This window comes from Heterodontus francisci, chromosome 39 (assembly GCF_036365525.1).
Source record: "Heterodontus francisci isolate sHetFra1 chromosome 39, sHetFra1.hap1, whole genome shotgun sequence".
Lineage (NCBI taxonomy): Eukaryota > Metazoa > Chordata > Chondrichthyes > Heterodontiformes > Heterodontidae > Heterodontus > Heterodontus francisci.
In genome coordinates, this window is record NC_090409.1 from 31,165,419 (window position 1) to 31,181,712 (window position 16,294).

The 16,294-nt window shown below is 57.5% G+C and overlaps 1 protein-coding gene across 1 annotated transcript in view; it reads left to right on the forward strand.

The window, feature by feature from the left end:
* LOC137352703 (sodium/potassium-transporting ATPase subunit alpha-3-like) overlaps positions 1-10,953 on the forward strand; it is a 163,467-nt gene extending 152,514 nt beyond the window's left edge. Inside the window, 4 exon segments of the mRNA XM_068018431.1 lie at positions 2,082-2,212; positions 3,233-3,334; positions 6,213-6,304; positions 8,968-10,953. Coding sequence (XP_067874532.1) covers positions 2,082-2,212; positions 3,233-3,334; positions 6,213-6,304; positions 8,968-8,996 — 354 coding nt within the window. The 3' untranslated portion in view covers positions 8,997-10,953.
* Positions 10,954-16,294: the final 5,341 nt, after the last annotated feature.

The following is a 16,294-nucleotide window of genomic DNA, read 5'->3' on the forward strand; positions in this document are numbered from 1 at the left end:
TTGAACACCCTCCACACCCTCCCTCTCCATTCCCTCCATTCCCCCTCCACACCTCCCTCTCCATTCCCTCCATTCCCCCTCCACACCCTCCCTCTCCATTCCCTCCATTCCCCCTCCACACCCTTCCTCTCCATTCCCTCCATTCCCCTCCACACCCTCCCTCTCCATTCCCTCCATTCCCCCTCCACACCCTCCCTCTCCATTCCCTCCGAACCCCCTCCACACCCTCCCTCTCCATTCCCTCCATTCCCCCTCCACACCCTCTCTCTCCATTCCCTCTGAACACCCTCCACACCCTCCCTCTCCATTCCCTCCATTCCCCTCCACACCCTCCCTCTCCATTCCCTCCGAACCTTCTCCACACCCTCCCTCTCCATTTCCTCCATTCCCCCTCCACACCCTTCCTCTCCATTCCCTCCATTCCCTCTCCACACCCTCCCTCTCCATTCCCTCCATTCCCCCTTCTCACCCTCCCTCTCCATTCCCTCCGAACCCCCTCCACACCCTCCCTCTCCATTCCCTCCCTCTCCATTCCCTCCCTCTCCATTCCCTCCCCATTCCCTCCATTCCCCCTCCACACCCTCCCTCTCCATTCCCTCCATTCCCTCTCCACACTCTCCCTCTCCATTCCCTCCATTCCCCCTCCACACCCTCCCTCTCCATTCCCTCCGAACCCCCTCCACACCCTCCCTCTCCATTCCCTCCATTCCCTCTCCACACCCTCCCGCTCCATTCCCTCCATCTCCCATCCTCCATTCCCCCTCCACACCCTGTCACCATCTCCCTCTCCCCTCTCTCCACCCTCCCCCCTCCACACCCTCCCTTGCTACCCTCGCTCCCCATTCATCTCACCTCCCTCTCCCTCCTCCGCCTGCCCGCTATCTTCCCTCTCCACACCTGCCCTCGCCTCCCTCCCCAGCCTCCTGCCCCTCACTCTGCCCCTCCTCTCCCCTCCCCTCTTGCCTCCCCATCCCCTCCTCATCTCTTCCCAACTTTCCATCCCCCTCCTGCATTTCTCCTCGCCACCCTCTCCTCCCACCCTTCTTCACTCCCCCTTCCCTCCCTCACTCTCACCTGCCTCCGCTCTGCTGTCCCTCCTCTTTCCACTCCCCTCATTCTCCGCTCCTCTCCTGCTCCCCCTCACCATCCACATCCCACCTTGCTCCCTGCCCTCTTCCCCTCCCGTTCCCCCTCTCCCCCTCACTCCCTCCCTCACCCCCTTCCAGTTGCCTTTCATCCCGACCCACTCCTCCTCGCTCACTATTGTGCGGAGTTGGGATAGAGTTACATGGGAGCGCTGTTTGGGGAGCCTGTGTCAAGAGGTCCTCAATATAAACTAGTCACTAACAGCAAGGAAGGACGTCAGTACAAAATGGATTGTTGCAGTTGGGAATGTATCACCACAGGGAGTGGTTTGGACAGTGTAGAGGGAGCTTTACTCTGTATCTAACCCCGTGCTGTACCTGTCCTGGAAGTGTTTGGTGGGGACAGTGTAGAGGGAGCTTTACTCTGTATCTAACCCCGTGCTGTATCTGTCCTGGGAGTGTTTGGTGGGGGACAGTGTCGAGGGAGATTTACTCTGCATCTAACCCCGTGCTGTACCTGTCCTGGGAGTGTTTGATGGGGACAGTGTAGAGGGAGCTTTACTCTGTATCTAACCCCGTGCTGTATCTGTCCTGGGAGTGTTTGATGGGGACGGTGTAGAGGGAACTTTACTCTGTATCTAACCCCGTGCTGTATCTGTCCTGGGAGTGTTTGATGGGGACAGTGTAGAGGGAACTTTACTCTGTATCTAACCCCGTGCTGTATCTGTCCTGGGAGTGTTTGATGGGGACAGTGTAGAGGGAGCTTTACTCTGTATCTAACCCCTGTGCTGTACCTGTCCTGGGAGTGTTTGATAGGACAGTGTAGAGGGAGCTTTACTCTGTATCTAACCCCCGTGCTGTACCTGTCCTGGGAGTATATTTATATTATCCCACCTCACAGTCGCAGTCTCCCTTGTGCTCACTGATGTGATTTGTAGTGCTGAGCCCTTCCCCTGGCCAGTCTCTGTGATACACTCATATTCTCCTTCCTGCCAGACATACGAACAGCGGAAGATCGTGGAGTTCACATGTCACACCGCCTTCTTTGTCAGTATTGTGGTCGTGCAGTGGGCTGATCTGGTGATCTGCAAGACAAGAAGAAATTCCATCTTCCAGCAGGGAATGAAGTAAGTCAGCAGTATTGAGGGAGTGCTGCACTGTCGCAGGGTCAGTACTGAGGGAATGCTGCACTGTCGCAGGGTCAGTACTGAGGGAATGCTGCACTGTCGCAGGGTCAGTACTGAGGGAATGCTGCACTGTCACAGGGTCAGTACTGAGGGAGTGCTGCACTGTCGCAGGGTCAGTACTGAGGGAGTGCTGCACTGTCGGAGGGTCAGTACTGAGGGAGTGCTGCACTGTCGCAGGGTCAGTACTGAGGGAGTGATGCACTGTCGGAGGGTCAGTACTGAGGGAGTGCTGCACTGTCGGAGGGTCAGTACTGAGGGAGTGCTGCACTGTCGGAGGGTCAGTACTGAGGGAGTGCTGCACTGTCGGAGGGTTTAAAGTGGAACCAGAGACAAAGGCGAGAAGTGATATCAGGGTCGTGGGGGAACTGGGCCAATCACTCAGGGGAATCGTCTCTAAGAGAGAAAGATCGAGAGTGAAGGTGAGAGAAAGAGGGAGCAAAACAGACAGAGGGAGACTGGAAGAGACAGTGACTGAAATACAGTCACTGAGAGGGACAGGGAGAGGTGAGGTGAGACAAAAACAACGAGAGATGTTGAGAAATGACACGGAGACTGAGGGCAAGCTGCAGAGAGAGGCAGACAGAGAGCTTGCTGGAGATATCAGACGGGGGGGGCGAAGGAGAGAGACAGGGGAGCGAAGGAGAGAGACAGGGGAGCGAAGGAGAGTGACGGGGGCGAAGGAGAGAGACAGGGGGGGCGAAGGAGAGAGACAGGGGGGGCGAAGGAGAGAGACAGGGGGGGCGAAGGAGAGAGACGGGGGGGGCGAAGGAGAGTGACGGGGGGGCGAAGGAGAGAGACAGGGGGGGCGAAGGAGAGAGACGGGGGGCGAAGGAGAGAGACGGGGGGCGAAGGAGAGAGACAGGGGGGCGAAGGAGAGAGATGGGCAGGGGGGAAGTGGAGACCTGAGCCAGAGTGCGTTTTCAACCATTGCCCTGACATTAACATTCTGCTTTGTTGCAGGAACAAGATCCTAATCTTTGGCTTGTTTGAGGAGACTGCTCTGGCTGCATTGCTCTCATACTGTCCCGGGATGGATGTGGCTCTCCGAATGTATCCTCTCAAGTAAGTGCCAGACCTCTTGGGATGAGCTATCTTGCCTCAAAGAGCCTTTTGATCATTGGGTGACTCCGGGTGGATCTGCATCGGCCTCGCACGCAATTACAGCCAAGGTTCAGCTGTGTTCATCGCACAAACCACCCTCCACCTCGCACCCTCCACCTCGCACCCTCCACCTCGCACCCTCCACCTCGCACCCTCCACCTCGCACCCTCCACCTCGCACCCTCCACCTCACACGCTCCACCTCGCACACTCAACCTCACACCCTCTCCATTCCCCCATTCCCCTCCCCCCACCCACCACGTCTTGCCCCCCCAAATCCGAAACCCGCCCTCTCACAGGTGGGTGACTGTGACTGAGGGTTTTGGGGAGAGGGAGGGTGGGTGGGATTGAGCGATATCGGGAGAGGGAAAGTGAGTGGGTGGCGTGTGAGGGAGATGGAGGGAGGGAGGATGAATGGGTGGGGCATGAGGGATGTGGCGAGAAGGAGGGTAGATGGGAGTTGGGAACAGAATATTCAGGTGGGGTTAGTTGACATGTGGAAAATGTTACACAGCTGGTGATGTGTGGGTCAGTACTGAGGGAGTGCAGCACTGTCAGAGAGTCAGTACTGAGGGAGTGCAGCACTGTCAGAGGGTCAGTACTGAGGGAGTGCTGCACTGTCAGAGGGTCAGTACTGAGGGAGTGCAGCACTGTCAGAGAGTCAGTACTGAGGGAGTGCAGCACTGTCAGAGAGTCAGTACTGAGGGAGTGCAGCACTGTCAGAGGGTCAGTACTGAGGGAGTGCTGCACTGTCAGAGGGTCAGTACTGAGGGAGTGCAGCACTGTCAGAGAGTCAGTACTGAGGGAGTGCAGCACTGTCAGAGAGTCAGTACTGAGGGAGTGCTGCACTGTCAGAGGGTCAGTACTGAGGGAGTGCAGCACTGTCAGAGAGTCAGTACTGAGGGAGTGCAGCACTGTCAGAGAGTCAGTACTGAGGGAGTGCTGCACTGTCAGAGGGTCAGTACTGAGGGAGTGCAGCACTGTCAGAGGGTCAGTACTGAGGGAGTGCAGCACTGTCAGAGAGTCAGTACTGAGGGAGTGCAGCACTGTCAGAGAGTCAGTACTGAGGGAGTGCTGCACTGTCAGAGGGTCAGTACTGAGGGAGTGCTGCACTGTCAGAGGGTCAGTACTGAGGGAGTGCAGCACTGTCAGAGGGTCAGTACTGAGGGAGTGCAGCACTGTCAGAGGGTCAGTACTGAGGGAGTGCTGCACTGTCAGAGGGTCAGTACTGAGGGAGTGCTGCACTGTCGGAGGGTCAGTACTGAGGGGGTGCAGCACTGTCAGAGGGTCAGTACTGAGGGAGTGCTGCACTGTCAGAGGGTCAGTACTGAGGGAGTGCAGCACTGTCGGAGGGTCAGTACTGAGGGAGTGCTGCATTGTCAGAGGGTCAGTACTGAGGGAGTGCTGCACTGTCGGGGGGTCAGTACTGAGGGAGTGCTGCACTGTCGGATGGTCAAGACTGAGGGAGTGCTGCACTGTCGGAGGGTCAGGACTGAGGGAGTGCTGCACTGTCGGAGGGTCAGTACTGAGGGAGTGCTGCACTGTCTGAGGGTCAGTACTGAGGAAGTGCTGCACTGTCTGAGGGTCAGTACTGAGGGAGTGCTGCACTGTCGGGGGGTCAGTACTGAGCGAGTGCCGCACTGTCGGAGGGTCAGTACTGAGGGAGTGCCGCACTGTCGGAGGGTCAGTACTGAGCGAGTGCCGCACTGTCGGAGGGTCAGTACTGAGCGAGTGCCGCACTGTCGGAGGGTCAGTACTGAGGGAGAGCCGCACTGTCGGAGGGTCAGTACTGAGCGAGTGCCGCACTGTCGGAGGGTCAGTACAGAGGGAGTGCCACACTGTCGGAGGGTCAGTACTGAGGGAGTGCCGCACTGTCGGAGGGTCAGTACTGAGGGAGTGCCGCACTGTCGGAGGGTCAGTACTGAGGGAGTGCCGCACTGTCGGATGGTCATAACTGAGGGAGTGCTGCACTGTCGGAGGGTCAGTACTGAGGGAGTGCTGCACTGTCGGAAGGTCAGTACTGAGCGAGTGCCGCACTGTCGGAGGGTCAGTACTGAGCGAGTGCCGCACTGTCGGAGGGTCAGTACTGAGCGAGTGCCGCACTGTCGGAGGGTCAGTACTGAGCGAGTGCCGCACTGTCGGAGGGTCAGTACTGAGCGAGTGCCGCACTGTCGGAGGGTCAGTACAGAGGGAGTGCCGCACTGTCGGAGGGTCAGTACTGAGGGAGTGCCGCACTGTCGGAGGGTCAGTACTGAGCGAGTGCCGCACTGTCGGAGGGTCAGTACTGAGCGAGTGCCGCACTGTCGGAGGGTCAGTACTGAGCGAGTGCCGCACTGTCGGAGGGTCAGTACTGAGCGAGTGCCGCACTGTCGGAGGGTCAGTACTGAGCGAGTGCCGCACTGTCGGAGGGTCAGTACTGAGGGAGTGCCGCACTGTCGGAGGGTCAGTACTGAGGGAGTGCCGCACTGTCGGAGGTTCAGTACTGAGGGAGTGCCGCACTGTCGGAGGGTCAGTACTGAGGGAGTGCTGCACTGTCGGAAGTGCATCTTTCCCATGGGTCATAAATCGATACCCCATCTGTCCCCACAGTTGGAATCAATCCCTGGGCACTCTGAGGGAAGCACTGGCTTCCTCTCCCCAGTCTCCTGTCCTACATTTATCGCTGAACCTGCATTACTCAATCGAGATTCTGTGGCTATCACCTTTTGGCATTTTGTGGGGTCCTGCTGTGCACCAACAACCTGCCTGTTTCCCACATTACAGCTGTGACTGGCGCTATGTAAATGCCAGCTTATTCTTTCTTTTGTTCCCTGGTTTAATGGTCTCTCTTCTCCCTGCAGACCAAACTGGTGGTTCTGTGCCTTCCCCTACAGCTTCCTCATCTTTGTGTATGACGAGATTCGCAAACTCATACTTCGCAGAAACCCAGGAGGTAAGGCTCCCAACTTCCCGTCCCCATCCCAGTCTCATCCGGGACCACAACGAAGACCCAAACAATAGCCCCTTTGTCCCAGGCTCTCTCCTCCTTCTCTCGGATATTCTGGGGATTGCAGGATATCAGGAGTTTCAGGCCCTGGGGCCAGGGTTACTGGTCTTCCTGCTCACTGCCTTCTTCCCTGTGAAACAAAGTAATTCAGAGGTTCCAGAAAGTGGGGATGTCGGTACCTGAGTGAGAGTCAGTGTGTGTGGAACCTGTACCCCAGTGAGAGTCAGTGTGTGTGGAACCCAGTGAGAGTCAGTGTGTGTGGAACCTGTACCTGAGTGAGAGTCAGTGTGTGTGGAACCCAGTGAGAGTCAGTGTGTGTGGAACCTGTACCCCAGTGAGAGTCAGTGTGTGTGGAACCCGTACCCCAGTGAGAGTCAGTGTGTGTTGAACCCGTACCCCAGTGAGAGACAGTGTGTGTGGAACCCGTACCCCAGTGAGAGTCAGTGTGTGTGGAACCCAGTGAGAGTCAGTGTATGTGGAACCTGTACCCCAGTGAGAGTCAGTGTGTGTGGAACCCGTACCCCAGTGAGAGTCAGTGTGTGTGGAACCCGTACCCCAGTGAGAGTCAGTGTGTGTGGAACCCGTACCCCAGTGAGAGTCAGTGTGTGTGGAACCCGTACCCCAGTGAGAGTCAGTGTGTGTGGAACCCGTACCCCAGTGAGAGTCAGTGTGTGTGGAGCCCGTACCCCAGTGAGAGTCAGTGTGTGTGGAACCCGTACCCCAGGGAGAGTCAGTGTGTGTGGAGCCCGTACCCCAGTGAGAGTCAGTGTGTGTGGAACCCATACCCCAGTGAGAGTCAGTGTGTGTGGAACCCGTACCCCAGGGAGAGTCAGTGTGTGTGGAGCCCGTACCCCAGTGAGAGTCAGTGTGTGTGGAACCCGTACCCCAGTGAGAGTCAGTGTGTGTGGAACCCGTACCCCAGTGAGAGTCAGTGTGTGTGGAACCCGTACCCCATTGAGAGTCACTGTGTGTGGAGCCCGTATCCCAGTGAGAGTCAGTGTGTGTGGAGCCCGTACCCCAGTGAGAGTCAGTGTGTGTGGAACCCGTACCCCAGTGAGAGTCAGTGTGTGTGGAGCCCGTACCCCAGTGAGAGTCAGTGTGTGTGGAGCCCGTACCCCAGTGAGAGTCAGTGTGTGTGGAACCCGTACCCCATTGAGAGTCACTGTGTGTGGAGCCCGTATCCCAGTGAGAGTCAGTGTGTGTGGAGCCCGTACCCCAGTGAGAGTCAGTGTGTGTGGAACCCGTACCCCATTGAGAGTCAGTGTGTGTGGAACCCGTACCCCATTGAGAGTCAGTGTGTGTGGAGCCCGTACCCCAGTGAGAGTCTGTGTGTGTGGAACCCGTACCCCAGGGAGAGTCAGTGTGTGTGGAACCCGTACCCCATTGAGAGTCAGTGTGTGTGGAGCCCGTACCCTATTGAGAGTCACTGTGTGTGGAGCCCGTATCCCAGTGAGAGTCAGTGTGTGTGGAGCCCGTACCCCAGTGAGAGTCAGTGTGTGTGGAACCCGTACCCCAGTGAGAGTCAGTGTGTGTGGAGCCCGTACCCCAGTGAGAGTCAGTGTGTGTGGAACCCGTACCCCAGTGAGAGTCAGTGTGTGTGGAATCCGTACCCCAGTGAGAGTCAGTGTGTGTGGAACCCGTACCCCAGTGAGAGTCAGTGTGTGTGGAACCCGTACCCCAGTGAGAGTCAGTGTGTGTGGAACCCGTACCCCAGTGAGAGTCAGTGTGTGTGGAACCCATACCCCAGTGAGTGTCAGTGTGTGTGGAACCCGTACCCCAGTGAGAGTCAGTGTGTGTGGAACCCGTACCCCAGTGAGAGTCAGTGTGTGTGGAATCCGTACCCCAGTGAGAGTCAGTGTGTGTGGAATCCTTACCCCAGTGAGAGTCAGTGTGTGTGGAACCCGTACCCCAGTGAGAGTCAGTGTGTGTGGAACCCGTACCCCAGTGAGAGTCAGTGTGTGTGGAGCCCGTACCCCAGTGAGAGTCAGTGTGTGTGGAATCCTTACCCCAGTGAGAGTCAGTGTGTGTGGAACCCGTACCCCAGTGAGAGTCAGTGTGTGTGGAACCGGTACCCCAGTGAGAGTCAGTGTGTGTGGAATCCTTACCCCAGTGAGAGTCAGTGTGTGTGGAACCCGTACCCCAGTGAGAGTCAGTGTGTGTGGAATCCTTACCCCAGTGAGAGTCAGTGTGTGTGGAACCCGTACCCCGGTGAGAGTCAGTGTGTGTGGAACCCGTACCCCAGTGAGAGTCAGTGTGTGTGGAATCCTTACCCCAGTGAGAGTCAGTGTGTGTGGAACCCGTACCCCAGTGAGAGTCAGTGTGTGTGGAACCCAGTGAGAGTCAGTGTGTGTGGAACCCGTACCCCAGTGAGAGTCAGTGTGTGTGGAACCCGTACCCCAGTGAGAGTCAGTGTGTGTGGAACCCGTACCCCAGTGAGAGTCAGTGTGTGTGGAGCCCGTACCCCAGTGAGAGTCAGTGTGTGTGGAACCCGTACCCCAGTGAGAGTCAGTGTGTGTGGAACCCGTACCCCAGTGAGAGTCAGTGTGTGTGGAAAGTGAATTGTACGATAAGATGTCTAGCCTACCCTCCGTGTTTTTGTGTCTTTGCAGGTTGGGTTGAACGTGAAACGTACTATTGAATCTCTCATCATCTCAACATCGCTGCCACACTCAGTCCACGCCCTTTCACCTCCAACCTACGACCCCAGCTTGTTAAAGGAACGGGAAAACTTGACGAGAGAAGCCTTCTGCTGGGAGACGTGCCCCAGACTCTCCGACCTTCCCCTCCAACCTATTATTTAACCCCTTCCGGGCTGCGGATGCCCCTCCGGCGCTTTGTCGAGAGCCCATTTGGGAAGAGCTGTCCGTCACAGGGACTCTGGGGTACCAGCACCCGTGGCAACACCCCCCCCCCCCACCCCGCCCCCCCGCCCCCCCCCCCGGTCCACAGGGGGTTAATGTCCGGTTTGCCCCGCGGGATCTGGGGAGGGAGGGGCGAGTCTGAGTTATTTTTGTTCCAGTTTCAAAGCCTGCCATCTGACGTGGGAATATTGTGGGGCCCGGTTTTTTAAGTGGTCTGTCTCTCTTTCTCTCTCGTCAACTCCACCATCAGTCTTTGATATCATAAACATTGCCAGCATTTGATTGGAAATGAGCAGCAGATGAAAGGGAGGGAATGAGAGAAGGAGAGACCCTGTAATATACAGAGGCACCCTGCTACCCCACATCTTGGTTACACAGAACACCCCTCCACCCCGCTCAGTGAGACACAGACTCGTGTTTGTGTGTGTGTGTGTGTGTGTGTGTGTCTCACTGCGCTGGGCGATTCTTGGTCAACATCTCGCTCCTGTGCCGAAGATCCTCAGCCTGACCAGGCCCAGCGCCTCCTCCAGTCGTTTCGGATGGATCGCGGGAGGATCCAATGGGATTAAACCTGCTGTCCTGGCCAGGGGTTTACGTGTGTCAGAGAGAGAGAGAGAGAGAGAGAGTCGTTGTGCATTTTTTGCGTGAAGATAGGACGGAGGGAGAGCGAAAGACTCAAAAAACGGGGCAATAAATGATTGGACAATCGGATACAGAGTTCCCACAGCCCCACCCTCCCTCAAGCTGGGCCCCAAATCCCAATCCCGCCTCGGATATAACCCGTCACACTCTCTCTTAGCACCCTCGCCTGAGCTGTTCCCAGCACTGAAGACCACATCTGATCTCCGAGGCCTGCGTCTGACCCCCTGGGCCTGCACTTGATCCCTACAAACCCCCGTTTGACCCCTCTGGCCTGTCTTCGACCACTGAGACCCACATTTGAGCCCCTAAAGCTGCACAGGACCCTCTAGGCCCACATTCCAACCCTACGGTCTGCGTTCGACCCCGTCAAGGGGCCTGCGTTCGATCCCTCAGGCCTGCACATGAGCTCATAGGCCCGTGTTCGATCCCTCAGGCCTGCGTTCACCTGGAGGCCAGTGTTTTGACTCCAGAAGCTCACGTTTGACTCCCAAGGCCCGTGTTTGACCACTCCACGTGGTCGCACGTCCCGGGGGATGCTTAGAGATTCCGGCAAATCCCAGCGCCCGATTTGGAAATTTAGGCAGGCTTGTGCCTGTGTCGCGGCATCCGAGAGCAAGTGAGACAAACCGGATCTGCAGGGGCACGGCCTCATCTCGAGTGTATGTGGGGAACTCTCTCTCTCTCTCTCTCTCTCCTTCCCACTCTTAAACCAGCCCAACCGAGGAACCGTCTCCACACCCGACCTCGGGAAGGGGGGTGGAAAAGGTGTTCAGTACCATTCCTGCCACCGTCAGCTGTGTGTCTGTGTCTGTGCGTGCGTGCGTGAGTGTGTTTGTGAACGCGTGAGTGTGTCAGCGAGAGAGAGACAGACAGACAGACGGACGGAGGGAGGAGGGAAGGTGCCGAATTCCAGACTTCGTTCCCTGGAATGGCTGGGCCTCCTGCTCCCAGTTACCAGCTGCTCAACTGTTTTGTTCAGTGTGTGATGTTGTGATGTCATTGCCCCCTTGTGCTTGCACTCTGTTCAAAAATTCCTGTAACAGAAACGGAAACCTCAGTGTACTCCACGATGACGAAATAAAACCGACAATTTAATACAGCCAAGCTCTGCCTCTCATATTTGCTTCTTATTCTGGGGAGGTGTGTTCGTTTGACACTCTGGCCTAATCGGTCACCCTTTGAGGTGAGATAAACATCCCTTGTAGGCCACAGCCCCTCACGTGCGTATCCAAGTGTTTTTTCAAATGTTATGAGGATTTCTGCCTCTTCCACCCTTTCTTATGGTGAGTTCCAGATCACCAGCACCCTCTGGGTGAAACAAAAATCCCCTCGAATCCCCTCTAAACCTCTTACCCTAAATCTGTGCCCCCTGGTGTCCCTTTCTATCCACTCTATCTAGACCCCTTATAACTTGACACACTTCAGTTAGGTCTCCCCTCAGCCTCCACTGTTTCAAACAGCCGCAGCCTATCCAATCTTTCCTCGTAGCTAAAATTCTCCAATCCAGGCAATATCCTCATGAATCTCCTCTGTCCCCTCTCCAGTGCAATCATATCTTTCCCTATCGTGCAGTGACCCCAGAACTGCACACACAATCAGCTGTGGCCTGACTAGTGTTTTATACCGTTCCAGCATATCCTCCCAGCTCTTAAATTCTATTCCATGGCTGATAAAGACAAGTATCCCAAATGCCTTCTCAACCATCTTATTCACCTGTCCAACCACCCACAGGGATCTGTGAACATCCACTACAAGGTCCCTCTGCACTTGCCAGTATCCGACTATTAGATAATGCATAGTGAAGAAAAAAAAAACAACGGGGTTAGATGCAGAGTAAAGCTCCCTCTACACTGTCCCCATCAAACACTCCCAGGACAGGTACAGCACTGGGATTGGCTGGTCAATTTGGAGCACTTCCTGCCAGCAATCAGGGGGAGCAGCTGCACCTGTGCTGCAGCGAGTGGAGAGTGGAGAGTGGAGACTGCAGCAACTGGAGAAAGTTGAATACAGAGTGGAAACTGCAGCAACTGGAGAGAGAGATTGGAGAAAGGTGAATACAGAGTGGAGGGAAACCATCAAGGAAGGCTGCAATTTTTCTGGAGAGGTGGGTGTCAGGGCACCTGAAAGACTATTAAGTTTAAACTGTTTGGGGGAGGGAGAAGAGGCCTGAAGACTCAGGGGTGGGGCAGCCAAATCCAGTAGGGGCCCCTGTGTTTGTATTGGTGTTTGCACACAGGGAGCTCCCTCCCCACCCCAACTGCCTGCTCGGGACAGCTGGAGTTGCCCGGGTGAAGACTGTCTTGTTAAAATCAGAAGAGGAGTACCGGGCGGCTCCAGCCGTCCCGGGCGAAGAAGCCTCCCCCAACTGGAAGACAACAAACAATTTTGGACTAATTGTGATAAAGGTGCTCCAACTGGCAGTTGGATCAAACATCCCTTTCAGCCTTTCTCTCCCTTCCTCCACTCAGTCGCCTCAGTCACCTATCCTCCCCTTTTCCTTTACCATCCTACGCCATCCTCCTCTACTCCCACTCCACTTTGTTTAAAGTTTGCTTTTTTTAAAAAATTGTGTAAATTTGTTTTGTTTCTTGGGGGTGGACGTAGCTCTTAGACCCCATGGCAAGCCCCTCTTCGCCGGTGGCGGGGCCTTCCCGTACATATGCTGCTGCGGCTGCTGCAGCTGCACCTGTTGCCCCGTCACCATTTGCTTTATTAACATCGAAGCATGGGGTCAAGAGCTACGTCCACCCGAACATGACTATAGAGGCATGCGTGAAAGCAATGGCCGAGGTTGTCGGCCCTTCGGCCATTGTTGCAGCCTCTAAAATGTACGGGAAGGCAGTGTTTTTCCTGAAGACCGAGCGGGCGGTGTCCCTGGCTCTGAGCAAGGGGCTCACCGTGGGCGGGACCTTTCTGCCAGTGGACCCCCTGGAGGCCACTGCGCAAAGGCTCATTTTATCCAATGTCCCACCCTTCATCCCTGGTGAGCTCCTCCTTCCCCACCTGCACCATCTGGGGGAGGTAAAGACGGGGCTCACCCCAGTCCCGCTCGGTCTTCGGGAGAACAGCCTCCAACACGTCTACTCCTTCCGCCGCCAGTTATTCATGCGGCTGGCGCGGGAGGAGGTGACAGAGGGTCACTTCAATGTAGAATTCCAGGGGACGGCCTACCGCGTCTTCTGGACCTTGGACGGGGTGCGGTGCCATGTCTGTAAGGGGGTGGGGCATGTTCGTAAGAACTGCCCCAACCTCCCGGCTGCCAACTCCAACTCAGCGGCCCAGGGTGGCGACGCTGCACCTCCTCCCACCCCCACTACACCACCACCAGATACCATTCAGTCGGTACCGGAGGCTGTGGTTTTCATGGCCTCCGGCAGGGAGGGGGGTGACCGTCCAAGTGGAAGGAAGGCGCGGAGGAGAAATAAACATCGAGAGGCGCGTCCCCTGGATATCGTGATACTACCCGAGCCTGAGCTCAGCCCAAGGCCCGATCTCGGGAAGTCAACTTGCCCCAGGGCTGGGCTCAGGCCCAGGGTGAATAAAAAAAAGGAGAGTGTGGAGGTGGAGGCCTCTGATGATATGGAGGTCTCTGAGCCTCCGCACACAACTGGGAAAAAGAGGAGAAGGCACCCCTCCACAGAGGTAACAAGGGGCCCTGAGGCGCAGGGCCCATCTGTTGGAGGGGAGCTGTCTCCTGTTTCGGGTCCCCAGGTTTCCCCTACCGCCACCACCAAGGCTGCAAAGTCCGGGCAGGTGCTCCCTATTCCTCAGGATGGAGGGGAGGGGATGGCCCCGGTACATGAGGCCCCTCCTGAAGGAGTAAGTGGGGCCCTGCTTGTGGTGGGGGAGCCTGGGGAAGCCGCCCATTCTGCCACTGCTACTGGGTCGGGTGTCCTGAATGAAGGGGAGGGCGAGGCCCCAGAGGGTCGGGCCTCCCAGCCGGAGTCCACCACCAACCAGGAGACACCCGACCCAGTTATAACTGAGAATGCTGCCCCACCTGCTGGGCCTGTGGGTGCTGGCGGAGCGGGAGATAGCCTCCTCCCTCCGCCTCCAATCTCGGCTCCGGCTGGTTTCCCGGAGTCGGGAACTTCTGTCTCCCCTGGACCACTCATTGCCCTGGGGACGGAGGTGGAGGGGGGTCCTGAGCCGCTGGTGCCTACAGGCTCCAGTTTCACAATAGAACCCAGAGAGGACTCCTCCGCCATCGATCCTGGGGGTGGGATCGTGACGGAGGCGGGACCAGCTGGCGCGGCCGGGACGTCCGCCCCACAGTGTGTGGTGGATGTGTTGGCCGCTGGCGGTGACGACCCGGAGGAGGATGGGGATTCGGTGCGGGGCACGGAGGATGATCTTGATTCCATCGCCAGTGAGGTGGTGGAGTCCCTCGTGCCTCCCACCGAATCTCCTCTCATCCCCACGGCGGAACTCCGGGATTTCCTCGCGGCTTGCAGGGGTTGCCGCAATAAAGTTCAGCTGGCCCTCGACCGTTGGTCGAATCTGGCGCTGATCATCCAGTCCGTCCGTGCCGCCCTTAAGATAGCGGGCAAGCGCGCGGACATGAAACTGGTTGAGAGGCGCCGTTTTAATGTGTTCCTCAATGGGTTGCTGGGGGAGTGGAGGGCCAGGTGCACTTCCACTCCCTCCTCACAGTGAGCTGTTGGTGACGGGTTTTAAGTACCTTTGACATGAAGATAACCATAGCCAGCCTCAACATCAACGGCAGCAGAGGGGCTCACCGCAGATTTCACAATCTCTCAGTCCTTAGGGAAGGGAGATACGCGGTGAGCTTTCTGCAGGAAACCCACACCGTTCCGGGAGACGAAGCCACCTGGCTCCTGGAGTGGCAGGGTGGGGTCTACATGAGTCACCTCACCCCTATTTCTAGTGGGGTGGCTATCTTGTTGGCCCCGACTTTTCAGCCGGAGATCTTGGGGGTCAAGGAGCTAGTGCCGGGCCGCTTGCTCCACCTCGCCGTTCGCCTGGGTAGCGTGCCGCTCCACTTTGTGAACGTGTACGCGCCCAGGCCCGGCGCTTTGCAAGCGCGCTTCTTTGAAGAAGTGTCCGCTCTCTTGAGCTCCATCGATAGCGGCGAATGCATCATCCTCGGGGGGGATTTTAACTGCACCCTCGAGGTGGGGGATCGCTCCGGTCCCCAGCGCGGCCAAGCGTCGGTGGAGAAGTTGAGGGGACTGATCAGCTCCCTTAACTTGGTGGACGTCTGGCGGAATCTCCATCCCGACTCCAGCGCCTTCACGTGGAGGTCTGGAGGAGGGGGGTCGCGAATCGACCGCCTCTACATTTCGCAGGCGTACGTCTCCCGCGTTTCGGCGGCCTCCATGCGGCTGGTGCCGTGCTCGGACCATCACGGATCCGGAGGGAATGGGCCTCCTGGTCCGGACGTATTACAGTGCGTTGTTCTCTCCGGATCCGTCCAGCGAGGATGCGCGCAGAGTTTTGTGGGAGGACCTGCCGCAGGTCAGCCCGGAGGGCGCCGAAGGATTGGAGGCTCCGCTCACGTTGGCGGAGCTGACTGGCGCCCTCCACCAGCTCTCGAGGGGCAAATCCCCAGGGCTGGATGGGTTGACCGTGGAGTTCCTCAGGGCGTTCTGGGACGTCCTGGGGGACGATTACGCGCGGGTCCTGGGGGAAAGCCTGGCGACCGGGGAGATGCCCCTCTCGTGGCGCAGGGCGGTCATCGTCCTGCTACCGAAGAGGGGCGATCTCCGCCTGCTTAAAAACTGGCGTCCGGTCTCCCTCCTCAGCACGGATTATAAGATCTTTGCCCGGGCTATGTCTACCCGCCTGGGCTCCGTGCTGGCCCACATGATCCACCCCGACCAGTACTACACGGTCCCGGGCCGGTCCATCCAGGACAACATCCACCTGGTCCGGGACCTGATCCATCTTTCCCAGAGGACTGGTCAGTCGGTCGCCTTTCTCTCCCTCGATCAGGAGAAGGCGTTCGACAGGGTGGATCACGATTACCTTTTCGGGACTCTGCGCGCTTTCGGACTCGGGCCGCATTTTGTGGCCCGGGTCCGACTTTTATACGCCGCCGCAGAGTGTCTAGTCAAAGTTAACGGGTCCTTGACGGCGCCCCTTCGATTTGGGAGAGGAGTGCGTCAGGGGTGCCCCATGTCCGGCCAATTGTATACCATCTGCGTGGAGCCCTTCCTGTGCCTGCTTCGCAGGAGGTTGACGGGATTGGCTCTGCGCGAGCCGGCCATGCGGGTCGTCCTCTCGGCTTACGCCGACGACGTGCTCCTCGCAATCACAGATCCCGTTGACTTGCGGAGGATGCGCGACTGCCAGCAGACCTTTTCTGCCGCGTCCTCCGCGAGGATCAATTGGGAGAAATGTTCCGGACTCCTGGTTGGTCAGTGGCGGGTGGACTCCCTGCCGGAGGAGATGACACCTTTTGCGTGGAGCA